We start from the raw sequence: 17518 nt of genomic DNA on the forward strand, positions 1-17518 counted from the left end.
GCCATTTGCCTGGATCTGTTGAGGGGTGAGAGTGAGCCCCAGGGCCTGGGCCTGCTGAGGGGTGAGTGTGATCCCCTGTGCCTGAGCCTGCTCAGGGATGAGAGTGATCCCCAGTGTCTGGGCTTGCTGGGGGGTGAGAGTGATCCCCTGTGCTTGGGCCTGTTTGGGGGTGAGTGTGATCCCCAATGCCTGGGCCTGTGGAGGTGTGAGTGTGATCCCCTGTGCTTGGGCCTGTTCAGGGGTGAGCGTGATCCCCAATGCCTGGGCCTGTGGAGGTGTGAGTGTGATCCCCAGTGCCTGGGCCTGCTGAGGAGTGAAAGTCATCCCCTGTGCCTGGGCCTGCTGAGGGGTGAGAGGGATCCCTAGTGCCTGGGCTTGCTGTGGGGTGAGAGTGCTCCCCAAGGCCTGGGTCTGTTCAGGAGTGAGAGTGATCCCCGATACCTGGGCCTGCAGGGGGATGAGAGTAATCCCCAGTGCCTGAGCCTCCTCAGGGGTGAGCATGATCCCCAGTGCCTGGGCCTGCGGGGGAGTGAGAGTTATCCCTTGTGCCTGGGCGTGCTCCGGAATGAGTGTGGCCCCTAGTCCCTGGGCTTGCAGGGGGTCGTGTGTCATCCCCAGTGCCTGAGCCTGTTCAGGGGTGAGAGCCATCCCTAGTGCCTCAGCCAGCTGGGGTGTGAGAGTGATCCCCTGTGCCTGGGCCTGCTGGAGTGTGAGAGGAATCCCCTGGGCTTGGGCCTGCTGCGGGGTGAGAGGGATCCCCAGTGCCTGTGCCTGCTGGGGGGTGAGAGTCATCCCCAGTACCTGGGCTTGCTGGGGGATGAGAGTGATCCCCTGTGCTTGGGCCTGTTCGGGGGTGAGCATGATCCTCAATTCCTGGGCCTGTGAAGGGGTGAGTGTGATCCCCTGTGCCTGGGCCTGCTCAGGGGTAAGAGTGATCCCCAGTGCCTGGGCCTGTTTTGGGGTGAGAGTGATCCCCTGTGCTTGGGCCTGTTCAGGGGTGAGCGTGATCCCCAATGCCTGGGCCTGTGGAGGTGTGAGTGTGATCCCCTGTGCCTGGGCCTGCTCTGGGCTGAGAGTGATCCCCAGTGCCTGGGCCTGCTGGCGAGTGAGAGTGATCCCCTGTGCTTGGGCCTGTTCGGGGGTGAGTGTGATCCCCAATGCCTGGGCCTGTGGAGGTGTGAGTGTGATCCCCTGTGCTTGGGCCTGTTCAGGGGTGAGCGTGATCCCCAGTGCCTGGGCCTGTGGAGGTGTGAGTGTGATCCCCTGTGCCTGGGCCTGCTCTGGGCTGAGAGTCATCCCCAGTGCCTGGGCCTGCTGGGGGGTGAGAGTGATCCCCTGTGCTTGGGCCTGTTCGGGGGTGAGCGTGATCCCCAATGCCTGGGCCTGTGGAAGTGTGAGTGTGATCCCCTGTGCTTGGGCCTGTTCAGGGGTGAGCGTGATCCCCAATGCCTGGGCCTGTGCAGGTGTGAGTGTGATCCCCTGTGCCTGGGCCTGCTCCAGGCTGAGAGTGATCCCCAGTGCCTGGGCCTGCTGGGGGGTGAGAGTGATCCCCTGTGCTTGGACCTGTTCGGGGGTGAGCGTGATCCCCAATGCCTGGGCCTGTGGAGGTGTGAGTGTGATCCCCTGTGCTTGGGCCTGTTCAGGAGTGAGTGTGAGCCCCAGGGCCTGGACCTGCTCAGAAGTAATAGGGATCCCCTGTGCCTGGGCCTGCTGGGGGGTGAGAGGGATCCCCTGTGCTTGGGCCTGTGGAGGGGTGAGAGTGACCCCCAGTGCCTGGGCTTGCTGAAGTGTGAGAGGGATCCCCTGTGCCTGTGCCTGCTGGGAGGTGAGAGTGATCCCCTGGGCCTGGGTCTGCTGGGGGGTGAGAGGGATCCCCTGTGCCTGGGTCTGCTCAGGGGTGAGAGTGATCCCCTGGGCCTGGGCCTGGGCCTGCTGGTGGGTGAGAGTGACCCCCAGTGCCTGGGCCTGCTGAGGTGTGAGGGGTATCCCCTGTGCCTGGGTCTGCTTAGAAGTGATAGGGATCCCCTGTGCCTGGGCCTGCTGGGAGATGAGAGTCATCCCCAGTGCCTGGGCCTGTTCAGGGGTGAGAGTGATCCCCTGTGCCTGCTCCTCAGTGAGGGCGAACCCCAGTTCTTGGGCCTGCTGAGGGGTGAGAATTATCCCTTGTGTCTGTGCCTGCTCATCAATGAGGGTGAATCCCAGTGCCTGGGCCTGCTGGGGGGTGAGAGGGATCCCTGGTGCTTGGGCCTGTGGAGGAGTGAATGTGCTCCCCCATGCCTGGGCCTGCTCAGGTGTGAGCGTGATCCCCAGTGCCTGGGCCTGCTCAGGGGTGAGAGTCCTCCCCAGTGCCTGGGCCTGCTGGGGAGTGAGAGTGATCCCCAATGCCTGGGCCTGTGGAGGTGTGAGTGTGATCCCCTGTGCCTGGGCCTGTTCAGGGGTGAGTGTGATCCCCAATGCCTGGGCCTGTTCAGGGGTGAGTGTGATCCCCCTTGCCTGGGCCTGCTCAGCTATGAGTGTGATCCCCAGTGCCTGGGCCTGCTCAGGGGTGAGAGTCATCCCCAGTGCCTGGGCTTGCTGGGGAGTGAGAGTGATCCCCTGTTCCTGGGCCTGTTCGGGGGTGAGCGTGATCCCCAATGCCTGGGCCTGTGGAGGTGTGAGTGTGATCCCTTGTGCCTGGACCTGCTCAGGTGTGAGTATGATCCCCCGTGCCTGGGCCTGCTCAGGAGTGAGAGTCATACCCAGTGCCTGGGCTTGCTGGGGAGTGAGAGTGATCCCCTGTGCTTGGGTCTGTTCAGGAGTGAGCGTGATCCCCAGTGCCTGGGCCTGTTCAGGTGTGAGTGTGATCCCCTCTGCCTGGGCCTGCTCAGGGGTGAGTGTGATCCCCAGTGCCTGAGTCTGCTGGGGGGTGAGAGTGATCTCCCGTGCTTGGACCTGTTCAGGTGTGAGTGTGATCCCTAGTGCCTGGGCCTGTGGAGGGGTGAGAGTGATCCCCAGTGCCTGAGTCTGCTGGGGAGTGAGAGTGATCCCCTGTGCTTGGGCCTGTTCAGGTGTGAGTGTGATCCCCAATGCCTGGGCCTGTGGAGGGGTGAGTGTGATCCCCTGTGCCTGGGCCTGCTCAGGTGTGTGTGTGATCCCCAGGGCCTGGGCCTGCTGAGGGGTTAGAGTGATCCCCTGTGCTTGGGCCTGCTCAGGGGTGAGAGTCATCCCCAGTGCCTGGGCTTGCTGGGGGGTGAGAGTGATTCCCTGTACTTGGGCCTGTTCAGGGGTGAGCGTGATCCCCAGTGCCTGGACCTGTGGAGGGGTGAGTGTGGTCCCCCATGTCTGGGCCTGCTCAGGGGTGAGAGTCATCCCCATTGCCTGGACCTGCTGTGGAGTGAGAGTGATCCCCTGTGCCTGCTCATCAGTGAGGGTGAACCCTAGTTCTTGGGCCCGTTTATGGGTAAGAGTGATCCCCTGTGCCTGGGCCTGTTCAGGGGTGAGAGTGATCCCCAGTGCCTGGGCCTGCTGAGGGGTGAGAGTCATCCCCTTTGTCTGTGCCTGCTCATCAATGAGGGTGAATCCCAGTTTCGGTGCCTGCTGGGGAATGAGTGTGATCCCTAGTGCCTGGGCCTGTTCAGGGGTGAGACTGATCCCCTGTGCCTGCTCATCGGTTAGGGTGAACCCCAGTTCTTGGGCCTGTTGAGGGGTGAGAGTTATCCCCTGTGTCTGTGCCTGCTCATCAGTGAGAGTGAATCCCAATTTCTGTGCCTGCTGGGGAATGAGTGTGATCCCTAGTGCCTGGGCCTGTTTAGCGGTGAGAGTGATCCCCTGTGCCTGCTCATCAGTTAGGGTGAACCCCAGTTCTTGGGCCTGTTGAGGGGTGAGAGTTATCCCCTGTGTCTGTGCCTGCTCATCAGTGAGGGTGAATCCCAGTTTCTGTGCCTGCTGGGGAATGAGTGTGATCCCCAGTGCCTGGGCCTGTTCAGGGGTGAGAGTGATCCCCTGTGCCTGTTCATCGGTTAGGGTGAACCCCAGTTCTTGGGCCTGTTGAGGGGTGAGAGTTATCCCCTGTATCTGTGCCTGCTCATCAGTGAGGGTGAATCCCAGTTTCGGTGACTGCTGGGGAATGTGCGTGATCCCCAGTGTCTGGGCCTGTTTTGGGGTGAGAGTGATCCCCTGTGCCTGCTCATCAGTTAAAGTGAACCCCAGTTCTTGGGTCTGCTGCGGGGTGAGAGTTATCCCCTGTGTCTGTGCCTGCTCATCAATGAAGGTGATCCCCATTTCTTGGGCCTGCTGAGAGGTGACAGTGATGCCCTGTGCCTTGGCCTCCTCAGTGGTGAGACTGATCCCCAGTGCCTGGGCCTGTTTAGGAGTTAGAGTGAGGAACTTTGTGGGAGACTGTCCAGAAACTGGAATGGCCTCGGGTGAGGGTGATTGTGTGGAAGGAGGAGTGATTGGTATAGGGTGCTTCCCATCAGCAAGAATGTCTAATGCCTTAAGATGACTCTGGAACTCTTTTCTTTGATGTAACTGGGGTGCTAGTTTCTGTATGCTCTTCCACGGGGGAGACAATGTCATTGAAGTTTGGCCGAACATCTTTTCTTGTTCTTCAGAGTTTATCTCCTTAACCTTCATCTGATCCTTTGTTTCTTTCTGCCTCTGTCTTTCATGGTCCTCTACATTTCTCCATGGCTCCTGCTTCTCCTCTTTCTCCCAATTTATTTCCAGCTCTTGATACCTCACTACCTTCTGAGCATCCCTCTTCTGCTGTCCCTTCTCCTTCTCCAAGGGCACCATTTGTTTTTCCATTTTTTTATCCCATGCTTCCAGCTGCTGCTGTTTTGGCTTCTGATAATCTTCCTCTTCTCTTTGCGTTTGCTCCTCATCTTGCTCAGTCTGCTTTTGCATGCTCTGTTTTTGCTCTTCCTTCCACATTTTCTGCCACTGTTTCTGCTTCCGTTGTCCTTGCTTTCCTCCCTTCCTCTGGAGCCATGACTCTTCCTCCTGCAGTTTCTTCCAGAAACTCCCTTCTTGCAACTGGTGTTTGAGACGCTTACCAACTATTTTTTCTGGACCTTCTTGCAAATGTTTCTCCCGCCTTTGTTTTTGCCTTTCCATGCCGTCTCTCCCTACCGTTGAGGCCACTAGAGCATCTCTTTTCCCTTCTAGTTCAGCCAAGATCGTTTGTATTAAATTGTCAGTTAGTGGATCCTTGCTCTTAGATGACAGTAAGGTGCTAATTTCAGACTTTGCACTAGTGGACTTCTGAAAATGTAATCCTGGCATAAATGAGACTTCTTTTTTTTGTTTCAAAGGTTTCTCTCCAACCTGTCCTGCACTTTTTATATCTTTATACTTCCTCAAGGTTTTTGTCACAGTTTCACCTACGCTTTGGAAATATTCCTCTATTTTTTCCCTTATGATTCCTAATTTTTCAGCCTCTGGTGTTTTTAATAATTCCTCTTTTGGCACAGTATTTTTATCCAAAGGCTTTCCTACGTTATCAATTTTCTCTTTTAGGAAAGCCATTACAGCTTTTTGAAATTCTTCTAGGTTACTCTCTTCACTTTTGCCGTCTAGACTTCCTGGAACTCTGGTAGATTCTGAAATCTCTTCTGTTACCCTAGATTTGGGCTTCACAGGTCTATGAGACTTGACTTTCTTGGTTACTAATATGTCCTCTTCAAGTTTTCCCTCTTTGCTTGTGGTGGTTCCTGGAGAGACATGGTGTTTCTTTCCTTTTGTTTTCACTTTCTCAGAGGAATTACCAAGTTGGGTAAACCCAAATTGCTCTGCCTGGCTGCTCGTCTCACTTTTGCTCTCTTTGTCCATTGACTCAGTGGTGGATTCCTCTTTACTCTCTGAAGAAATCTGGCTTTTGTAATGTGAATACTCAGGTTTGAGCTTCCTGAGTTGTTCCCATAAACTACTTGTTCCATTTCTGCCAACTTGGCTTTTTGTGTCAGTAGAAGGGTCATCAGCAGGGACATGTTCACTTCTTGGTTTTCTTGATTCAGTGGATGACTTTGATTTGTCCTCAGAAAAGGATTTTATTTCTTTTCTCTTCTTTTCCAGTGACTGTAGCTCCAAATGGTAATCAAGTTTGGTCTCTGAGTCTTTCTCTTTACCTTTATCATCACTCACATTAAATCCAGAAGTCTCATGCATATATGGGCCTTTAGTTCGCTTTTTTTTCTGTGATTGATACTGGTCAGTTCCATCTTTCCTATAGACATCACCTTTCTTCTGTGATATCTTATCTTCAGTGATACCTTCAGAAGACTCTCTTTGCTTTTTTTTAAGTGAAGGATATTGCTCTTCAGTTAAATCTGGAGTCATTTCAGCTGGGGCTCTATATGAAATAGTTGAGTCCCACTTGATCCCCAAGCCTTTGGTCCCTTTTGTTTGGGCCTCATCTGTGATATCTTCAAGTTCTTTAACCAACATATCATCCATATTGTCTTCTATGTCAGCTTTGCTAGTGGTTGATTGTGAAGAAAGCTCAGGCAACACTTTCAAGGTTGATGTGGGTAATGCTATACCTACTTGGGGTTCTACAACAATTTTGGACCGAATAAATTGTTCATATTTTTCTTCTGCTTCTTGAAGTTTCTGCTGAAGCATTTCATTTTTTTCACTGAGCTCTCGCATTATCTTCAGGGAGAGCTCTTTTTCCTTTTCACTTGTCTCACTTATATACATATTGGCACTCTGGAGGTTAAAAATTTTTAGTTCATCATTTATTATACCCAAAGCCTTAGAAAGGTTTATTATTGTTGATGATATATATTTAATAGCATTGTTTTCCAATTTATTGAACATCATAGTGTTTATGAGTTCCTGTAGCATATCTTGGATTTCTGAAACCTTTGTATTTGTTGCAAATTCATCACTGATCATCTGATCTGGTCTTAAAGCATGAGCTGTTGCAGGTCGCTTTATAACTCTTTCTTTCCAAGATTTCCATAGAGTACTTCTAGATGCTAAAGGAAAAAAAACCCCATAAAACATAAAATAATAAGATTGCATTTCTTGTTCTGTGTTGTGCTCTATCTTTGCTAAAACCTAAGGAATTTAGCCAAAATAATAGTTAGCTATAAGATAAAGATTCGTCAGAAAGCCTTGGTTCCCCTGGGGCACCTGACTGGTCCAGTCTGTAGAGAGTGTGACTTGATCTTGGAGCTGCGAGTTTGAGCCCCACATTGGGTGTAGAAATCACTTAAAAATAAAATCTTAAAAAAAAAAAAAAAAAGCTTTGCCTCCAAAATAAATAGTATTATTTTTAAAAGAATAACTCTTTCCCCACAATCACCTAAAACTTTCGCTTCCAAAGTTTAGTCTTTATTCTTTATTTGTAATCTCAATTTACCTTCAGTTACAAGTTTGGGGTTAGCTGTAACAAAACTTTCCTTTGGCTTTGATTATGCTTGGTGCTTTCCATTTTCTTTCTTGGGTTTCTGTCTTTCCTCACTTTTCTGAACCACACTTAATCTTGATTCTTTCAGAAGAGTCAAAAAAGAGCAGACAAAAGTCAAACCTTTTAAGGGGTTTCCAGAATGGCTAAATGAGAAACTCCAAACATTTTCTCCTCCAAAAAAAGCAATGATAAAGCTTGGCAAAGCAGCCAAAACCAACCATTTTAGGACTTTGGAAATTGACCAAAGGCATACAACAATTCGGTAAGAATTTAGTCAAGAAAAATTACTAAACTTGAGTAAGAATGGGGGAAGTCTGTGATGTTTTTAGCCTGGAGCTTCTTCTATCTCTAACTCCCCCAGCCAGTGGCCCGTGTGTCCTACTAAAGCAAGGCAGGCTGAACAGATTGACAGCTCTACTACCTAAGGGCGCTGATTTGTTGTGGAATAAAGCAGGGAAAAAATCATGCTTAGGGGCATCTAAAACAATACTTCCTTAACCCATACACAGACCCATTAGCAAAGAATAGAAGACTTACTGAATCAGTCAGGATCCCTAATCATTGGCCAGTTATTGACCACTAAGCTATGCTGACCCAAAAGTGACCCCTAGGAATTCAGGCCTTAAAATAAAAACAAAAAGAATAAAAGAACAACTGAGCAGTGGTATCAGTGACTGCACATTGTTGGGGAGACAGACTCCACTGAATTAGTCTAGGGAAGTCACTAAAAAACCAAAAAAGTGACAAAAAGAAACCCTGGACGTTATAGGGAAAATCAGAATCTAAAGTTGCTATAATGCTCAGTCAGTGTAATGTCTGTCTGCCTTCAGCCCTGGTCATGATCTCAGTGTGCTGAGATCAAGCCCTGAGTTGGGCTCCCTGATCAGCGGGGAGCCTGCTTCTCCCTCTGCCCCCACCTCCTGCTCATGCTCTCTCTCTCTCTCAAATAAACAAATAAAATCTAAAAAAATTAAAAAGTAAAGTTGCTATAATATGTTATCTAAAATGTCCACGTTTTTTTAGAGGTGGGGAGGGTCAAACGGAGAGACTCTCAGGCAGGCTCCCTGCCCAGTGAGGAGCCTGACATGGTGCTTGGTCTCACAACCCTGAGATCATGATTTGAGGTGAAATCAAAGAGTCAGGCACTCAATTGATTGAGCCACCCAGGTGCCCCTAAAATGCTCAGTTTTTAACATAAAAGGAGCATGCAGAGAAACAAAAGTGCAACCTATACACAGAGGATAAAAGCAGTTAGTAGAAATTTTCTCAGGGATTGGGAGGGGAGCAGATGTTTCTTTGAAAAAGACTTTGAAAAGACTTTGAAAGAAGAATTATAACTATGTTCAAAGAACTAAAGGAAGACAAATTTTAAAATAAAGGAAAAATACAGTGGCAATTATCATCAAATAGAGCACATCAGTAAAGAGATGGAAATTAGAAAAACCAAGTGGAAAATTTAGACTTGCAAAGTGCAATAATTGAAATGAAAAATTTACCAAAAGGGCTCAATAGTAGATTTGAAATGGCAGAAGAAAATAACCAGCAAATTTGACACCAGATTAGTAAAGATTGTCTAATCGGAAGACCAGGGAGGAAAAAGAATTTTTAAAAAATGAACAAAGCCTCAAAGACCTATGGGACACCATCAAACATACTATTGTACAAGTGATAGAAGTCCCAGAAGAAGAGCGGGGGGCATTAAAAATATTGAGGAAGTATGGGCTTCTGGGTGGCTCTGTCTGTTAAGCATCTGAGTTCAGCTCAGGTCATGATCTCAGAATCCTAGGGTTGAGCCCTGCATCAGACTCCCCATTCAGGGGGAGCATTTGCTTCTTCCTCTCACTCTAACCCCCAATCTTAAAAAACATATTGGGGAAAAAATAATGGCCAAATCATCTCAAATTAATCCTCACATTCAAGTGGCTCATTGAACTGTAAGATAAACATTAAAAAGATCCATACCTAGATACATCATAGTCAAATTATTGAAAGATACACAAAGAGTCTTTAAAGCAAAAAAAAAAAAAAAAAAAAAGACTTATCACAATCAAAGGAGACTCAAACATCAAAGTACAGGGGAACCATAGTCAATTTAACAGCTTACTACTTGTTAGAAACAATAGAGGCCAGAAAACAGTGAGATGACAGATTCAAAGTGCTGAAAGAATAATTCTGCTAACCAAGAGTTCTATATCCAGGATAACTACTCTTCAAAAAATGAAGGTAAGACATCCATTCCCTGAAATAACACTTTTCCCAAAGTAGCATGCACATGCAACTCTCATAACCATCCTCGTTGCATGTGTCTTTTAACACTTCCCTAAATGCATTACAGATTTCTATTACACCCTTTCCCTGAAATAACACTCTTCTCAAAGTAGTATGCATATACAGCTCTTTTTTAAAAAAAAAAAAAAGATTTTATTTATTTATTTATTTGACAGAGAGAGATTGCAAGTAGGCAGAAAGGCAGGTGGCGGGGGGGGGAAGCAGAGAGCAGAGAGCCTGATGCAGGGCTCAATCCCAGGACCCTGAGATCATGACCTGAGCCAAAGGCAGAGGCCTAACCCACTGAGCCACCCAGGTGCCCCTCTTGTAACCATTCTTATTACATATGTTTTCTTTTTTTTTTTTTTAAGATTTTATTTATTTATTCAACTGACAGAGATCACAAGCAGGCAGAGAGGCAGGCAGAGAGAGAGGAAGGGAAGTAGGCTCCCCGCTGAGCAGAGAGCCCCATGCAGGGCTCGATCCCAGGACCTGAGCCAAAGGCAGAGGCTTTAACCCACTGAGCCACCCAGGCGCCCCATTACATATGTTTTTAAATAGTTCTCTAAATATATTACATTATTCATGGAAATAACACGCTCCTGTCAAAGTAACTTGCAAGTGAACACTTACATATCCATAGTTAATGCATGTGTTTTCAGCACTTCTCTAAATGTGTTATGAAATGTCTATTACATCCATTCCCTGAAATAATTTTTTTCAAAGTACCATGCATGTACAATTAACTTTTTAAATGAAGATAAGAAATAAGACATACAGATGACAACTAAGGATATGAAAAGATAGTGTTGTCTATCATTAGAGAATTGCAAACTGGTGAAGCCACTCTGGAAAACAGTCTAGAAGTTCCTCAAAAACTTAAAAATAGGGCGCCTGGGTGGCTCAGTGGGTTAAGCCGCTGCCTTCGGCTCAGGTCATGATCTCAGGGTCCTGGGATCGAGGCCCGCATTGGGCTCTCTGCTCAGCAGGGAGCCTGCTTCCCTCTCTCTCTCTCTGCCTGCCTCTCCATCTACTTGTGATTTCTCTCTGTCAAATAAATAAATAAAATCTTTAAAAAAAAAAAAAAAAAACTTAAAAATAGAACTACCCCACTATCCAGCAACTGTACTACTAGGCACTTAGCCAAAGGATACAAAAATAGTGATTTGAAGGGGTGCATGCACCATGATGTTTATTGCAGCATTATTGACAATAGCCAAATTATGGAGAGTGCCCAAATTTCTGTCAACTGATGAATGGATAAAGAAGGTGTGGTATATATGTATACAATGGAATATTACTCAGCCATCAAAAAGCTTGCTTCCTCCTCTCTCTCTCTCTCTCTCTCTCTCTGCCTGCCTCTCTGCCTACTTGTGACTTCTGCCTGTCAAATAAATAAGTAAAATCTTCTTTAAAAAGTTTTTTTTTAAGATTTTATTTATTTATTTGACAGAGAGAGAGATCACAAGTAGGCAGAGAGAGAGAGGAGGAAGCAGGCTCCCTGCTGAGCAGAGAGCCGGATGTGGGACTCGATCCCAGGACCCTGAGATCATGACCTGAGCCGAAGGCAGCGGCTTAACCCACTGAGCCACCCAGGCGCCCAAAAAGGTTTTTTTAAAAGCCAATGATTATGAAACTATATTGTTGGGCTTATGGTATATATATTGTTGGGCTTATGATACATACATGTAATATATATGACAAAGCACAAAGGAGGGGAAGAGAATGGAGCTATTGGAGCAAAGATTCTATATTTTGCCTGTATTAAGTTAGTACTAATCTTAGTGATAATTGTGATAATTTATGATGTATACAGCAATCCCTTAGAGCAACTACAAGGAAATTACTCCAACAATATAGGAGGAAAATGGAATTAAAATGGTACAATAGGGGTGCCTGGGTGGCACAGTGGGTTAAAGCCTCTGCCTTCAGCTCAGGTCATGATCCCAGGGTCCTGGGATGGAGCCCCACATCAGGCTCTCTACTTAGCAAAGAGCCTGCTTCCTCCTCTCTCTCTCCCTCTACCTGCCTCTCTGCCTACTTGTGATCTCTGTCTGTCAAATAAATAAATAAAATTTTAAAAAAATAAATAAAATGGAACAATAAAAAATATTTGTTAAACACAGAAGGTAGTAAAAGAACAACAGGGGAACAGAAGAGATGAGACATGAAAAACAAACAGGAACGTGGTGGGTGTAAATCCAACCATATCAATAATTACATTAAATTTGAATGAATCAAACATTCCAATCATAAGTGAAAGATTGCCAAATTTTTTTTTAAGATTTTATCTATTTATTTGACAGGCAGAGAGGCAGGCAGAGAGAGAAGCAGGCTCCCCGCTGAGCAGAGAGCCCGATGTGGGGCTTGATCCCAGGACCCTGGGATCATGACCTGAGCCTAAGGCAGAGGCTTAACCCACTGAGCCACCCAGGGGCCCCAAGATTGCCAAATTTTATGTGTGTATATGTGTGTGTGTATATTTATTTATTTACTACATATTTATAATATATATAATATATGCTTAACTTTTGTTAAATTTGCTATAAACTCAATTTACTAAATTTACTATAATATATATATGTATTTGTGTGTGTGTATATATATATTTCGAAGCTGACAGGATCTAACTATAAGCAACACATAAGCAACACATCTTTGAGTCAACCTTACAAACAGTAACCACAGGGGAGCTGGAGAGAATATGCTTATATCAAACACAATAGACTTAAGACAAAAAATGTTTCTAGAGACAATGAGGGACATTTTATAATAATAACAATAAGAAGAAGAAGAAGAAGAAGAAGCTCAGTTCATCAGGAAGCTATCACAATTATAAAGATAATATACACCCAATAACAGAGCCTTAAAATACAGGAAGCAAAAACTGACAGAATTAAGGGAGAAGTAGACAACTCAATAATAATAGTTGGAAAGTTCGATATCCCACTCTCTACAATAGAACAGCTAGACAGAAAATCAGCAAGGATGTATTTGAAGACTAAAATAACAGTATAAATAAACTATAGAAACTCCATGTTGTCGCAAATGGCAAGATTTCATTTCTTTTGATGGCTGCATAGTATTCCATTGTGTATATATACCACATCTTCTTGATCCATTCATCTGTTGATGGACATCTAGGTTCTTTCCATAGTTTGGCTATTGTGGACATTGCTGCTATAAACATTCGTTTGTATCTTTAGGGTAAATGCCCAATAGTGCAATTGCTGGGTCATAGGGCAGTTCTATTTTCAACATTTTGAGGAACCTCCATGCTGTTTTCCAGAGTGGCTGCACCAGCTTGCATTCCCACCAACAGTGTAGGAGGGTTCCCCTTTCTCAGACCTTTCCCCTGGGGATAAAAATATATGTTTATAAAAAATAAAAATTTAAAAAAAAAAACTATAGAAACTCCACCCAACAGCTAAATATATATATTCTTTTCAAGCACACACAGAACATTCTCTAGGATAGACTATATGGTATGCTACAAAGCAAGTAATGATAAATTCAAAAGGATTGAAAGAATGCAAAGTACATTCCCCAAAATACCTTGTAATGGGTAGATAATATATAATTTCCTAGTGGTTCTGCTTCTCTGGTTGAACACTGACTGATACAAGTTTTTAATACAACACTAAAACCATGATCCATAAAAGAAAACATTGATATATTGATTTGACTTCATCAAAATCAAACACCACTGAGCTTCAAAGACCCCATTAAGAAAGTGAAAAGACAAACCACAAATTGAGAGACAATATTTGAAAATCACATTTTTGAAAGGATTTTATCTATTTATTTGAGAGAGCAAGAAAGTGAGAACACAAGCAGTGGGAGGAGCAGAGGGAGAGGGAGAAGCAGACTCCCCACCGAGCAGGGAGCCCAATACAGTGCTCATTCCCAGGATCCTAGGATCATGACCCAAGCCAAAGGCAGATGCTTAACAAACTGAGCCACCCAGGCCCGCTGAAAAGTCACATGTCTGATAAAGGACTTGTATCCAGAATATATAAAGGACTCTTAAAATTCAACAAAAAAACAGGTAAATATTTGAATAATCATTTCATCAAAATAAATATAAGAATGGCTAATAAGCACCTGAAAAGATGCTCAACATCATTAGTCTTTAGGGAAATGCAATTTAAAACCACAATGGGATACCACTTCACACCTCTTAGAAAGGTTATACTAAAAAAATCATCGCAAGTGTTATTGAAGATGTGGAGAAACCAGAACTTTAATACATTGCTAATGGGAATGTAAAATGGCGTTGTCACTTGGGCAATAAGTTAACAATTTCTTAAAACGTTAAGCATAAGTTTACCAGCAATTGATAAATGACCCAGAAATTCTACTCCTGGGTATCGACCCAAAAGAAATGAAAACATACATCCACACAAAGACTTATACAAGTGTTTTCATAGCAGTATTCATAAAAGTCAAATGTAGAAACATTCCAGTGTCCATGAACTGGTGAGTAGGTAAGCAAAATGTGGTATATGCAAATAGTGAGATACAATTGGTAATAGAAAGAATAGGATACCACAAAGGTATCCTTTAACATGGCTGAATTTCAAAACCATTATGTTAAGTAAAAGAAACCAGATATTTTATTTTTTTATATTTTATTTATTTATTTGACAGAAAGAGAGAGATCATAAGCAGGCAGAGAGGCCGGCAGAGAGAGATGGGAAACAGGCTCCCTGCTAAGCAGAAAGCCCAATGCGGGGCTCAATCCCAGGACCTTGAGATCATGACCTGAGCTGAAGGCAGAGGCTTAACCCACTGAGCCACCCAGGTGCCCCGAAACCAGATATTTTTTAAAAATACATATAATATGATTCCATCTTATGAAACATCCACAAAAGGCAAACCTATTGAAACGAAATAGATTGGTGCATGTCTGGGATTGAAGTGGGAATGAGGATTGACTGCAACTTGGTGTGAGGGATATTTATGGGATGAAGGAAATGTTCTAAAATTGAATTGTAGTGAGAGTTATACAACTTTAAATTTACTAAAAGTCATTGAATTGTACACTTAACATATGTGAGTTTTATGGTATATAAATTGTACCTTAATAAACCCATTTTTTAGAAAAAGTCAAATATGTTTCCAATGTCTTCAAGCACCCTTACCCGTTTTTCTCCTTTGTCTCTTCTTTTCTTCAAACAAAAATACACTAATTCTACACAGTAACTTGACATTGTTCTCAATAGCTTTGAACATTTCTGGTAAAAACTCCATTTGTGCTATCCAGTGGTGGTGTTCCTCAATATCAGTTGCAGTCATCTCAGACAAAATTGCATCTTGAAGAGAGTAAAAAAAAAAAAAAAAAAAGCTTTTGTGCAGAAAAATAATTATAACTATATAAGTTTATAATATTGGCTAACTACTCCATATTATAGTATTAGGGAATGTAGGTATCTCATACTTATTGCTATTCTAAAGCTTTTCTCTATGAAGAAATGAAAAAGAGACTTGGAATAGAAACTTGAACAGTAAATCTTGGATCTCTATGAAGAAATGAAAAAGAGACTTGGAATAGAAACCTGAACAGTAAATCTTGGACATGAAAATACCCTGGTATCTAAAAATGTGAACATGTGCTTTAATATTGAGTAACTAAACCCAATTAACTCCTTTCATAAGTTATTTAGTATTTTAAAACCCTCATTACATGATATTTCTTGCAACTAAATGACATTTCCTTTTTTATATTCTAAGGTTATTCATTCTTTCATTCAACCAATGTCTCTTTTGTCATGTATTTTTCTAGATGCTGAAGGTACTGCACTAAATTAAATTTCCTGACTTCATACTGCTTGCATGCTAGTGGAAGGAGAGAGACAAAAATTAGTTATATAGTATGTCAGATGGTAAGAAATGCTACAGATGAAAATAAAGAGTAAAGAGTAATGGACAGTGTCAAGGAGTAGGAAATGGAGATGGTCAGAGAACATACCATTTTAAAGTGAGATATAAGCAGAGGATGAGCCACATGCCTACTTGTAGACAGTGTTCCAGGCAAAGGAATAGTAAGCATAAAGACACTGGGCAGGGGCATGCTGGCATGCTTGAAGAAGAAAGCAAGGAGTCCAGAATAGCTGGCATTAAGTGAACAGGACTATATTTTTCTTATTTTATGCTTACTGAAACAGTGGATAACTGTTTTCTCAATAACCTCCTTAGTCTTTAGTCTGATTAACCCTTTATAATTTATAGATCCTTTTCTCTAGCTTTTTCATTAACTTCATGGTTTTCCTTTGAGCCACCTCTGGAAACTTACTCCATTCTTCCAACCAGGCCAGTACGTACACAAGAGTCTTTTCTCTAATTTCAACATTCTTAGCACAAGTAACTATTTTTTCCATGAAATTTACTCTCCGTTTCTTATATTCTGTAATGGATATTTTTCTTCCAGAGTGCACATTCTCATCAAGAGTGTAGCGATTTATTATCCGCTGTACATTAAGCATTATGTCAGCCAGCTGCATGTTAATGGCCTATAAGAATCAGAAGGGGGATATATTAATAAATTCTCAATTTGTTGACTTAATTGAACATCTGTTTATTAAAAACGCTCAACAAAGTGGGATTAGCGGGAACAAACCTCAATATAATAAAAGCCATATATGAAAACCCACAGTCAACATTATATTCAAAAGTGAAAAACTGAGGGCTTTTCCTCTAAGGGAGTTCGCTCTCACCACTTTTATTCAACATAGTACTGGAAGTCTTAGCCACAGCAATCAGACAAGAAAAAGAAACGAGGTACCTATATTGGTAAGGAAGAAATTAGACTGTCACATTTACAGATGACATGAAACTATTTTTAGAAAACCTTAAAGACTCTATTAGAAAATCTATTAGAAGTACTAAATGATTGGCGGCACCTGGGTGGCTCAGTGGGTTAAAGCCTCTGCCTTCAGCTCAGGTCATGATCTCAGGGTCCTGGGATCGAGCCCCACATCAGGCTCTCTGCTCAGCAGAGAACCTGCTTCCTCCTCTCTCTCTGCCTGCCTCTCTGCCTACTTATCATCTCTGTCTGTCAAATAAATAAAAAAAAAAATTTAAAAAAAAAAAAAGAAGTACTAAATGAACTGAGTAAATTTGCAGGATACAAAATTAATACCCAGAAAATGGTAACATTTTTATAGACTAATAATGAAGTAGCAGAAAAAGAGATAAGAAAACAGTCCCATTTTACAATTGTGGAAAAGAATAAAATACCTATGAATAAACTTAATCAAAGAGGTGAAAGAAGTTTTTATTCTGAAAACTTTATTTTTTTTAAAGATCTTATTTCTTTATTTGACAAAGAGATCACCAGTAGGCAGAGAGGCAGGCAGAGAGAGAGGGGAGGAAGCAGGCTCCCTGCCCAGCAGAGAGCCCAATGCGGGGCTCAATCCCAGGACCCTGAGACCACAACCCGAGCCTAAGGCAGAGGCCCAACACACTGAGCCACCCAGGCACCCCCATTCTGAATACTTTAAAACATTCATGAAATAAATTGATGGCACAAATAAATGGAAAGATATTTCATGTTCATGTATTGGAAGAATTAATATTGTTGAAATGTCCATACTGCACAAGCAGTCTACAGAGTCAGTTCAGTCCCTATCATATAACAATAGCATTTTTTTTTTTTTTGGAGATTTTTGATGACTGTTTCAATCTCCTTACTGGTTACGGGTCTGTTCAGGTTTTCTATTTCTTCTTGGTTCAGTTGTGGTAGTTTATGTGTCTCTAGGAATGCATCCATTTCTTCCAGATTGTCAAATTTGTTGGCGTAGAGCTGCTCATAATATGTTCTTATAATTGTTTGTATTTCTTTGGTGTTGGTTG

At 43.8% G+C, this 17518-nt stretch overlaps 1 protein-coding gene across 1 annotated transcript in view; it reads right to left on the reverse strand.

Moving 5' to 3' along the window:
- Positions 1 to 17518, reverse strand: part of FAM186A (family with sequence similarity 186 member A) — a gene marked incomplete at its 5' end in the record, with an annotated part of 73920 nt that overhangs the window by 19329 nt on the left and 37073 nt on the right. Inside the window, 5 exons of the mRNA XM_032347848.1 lie at positions 124 to 2643; positions 2932 to 3285; positions 4336 to 6962; positions 14809 to 14979; positions 15960 to 16176. Of these exons, the coding sequence (XP_032203739.1) occupies positions 124 to 2643; positions 2932 to 3285; positions 4336 to 6962; positions 14809 to 14979; positions 15960 to 16176 (5889 nt within the window). The remainder of the gene's footprint in view (positions 1 to 123; positions 2644 to 2931; positions 3286 to 4335; positions 6963 to 14808; positions 14980 to 15959; positions 16177 to 17518) is intronic.

The sequence above is a fragment of the Mustela erminea genome, chromosome 6 (assembly GCF_009829155.1).
Source record: "Mustela erminea isolate mMusErm1 chromosome 6, mMusErm1.Pri, whole genome shotgun sequence".
Lineage (NCBI taxonomy): Eukaryota > Metazoa > Chordata > Mammalia > Carnivora > Mustelidae > Mustela > Mustela erminea.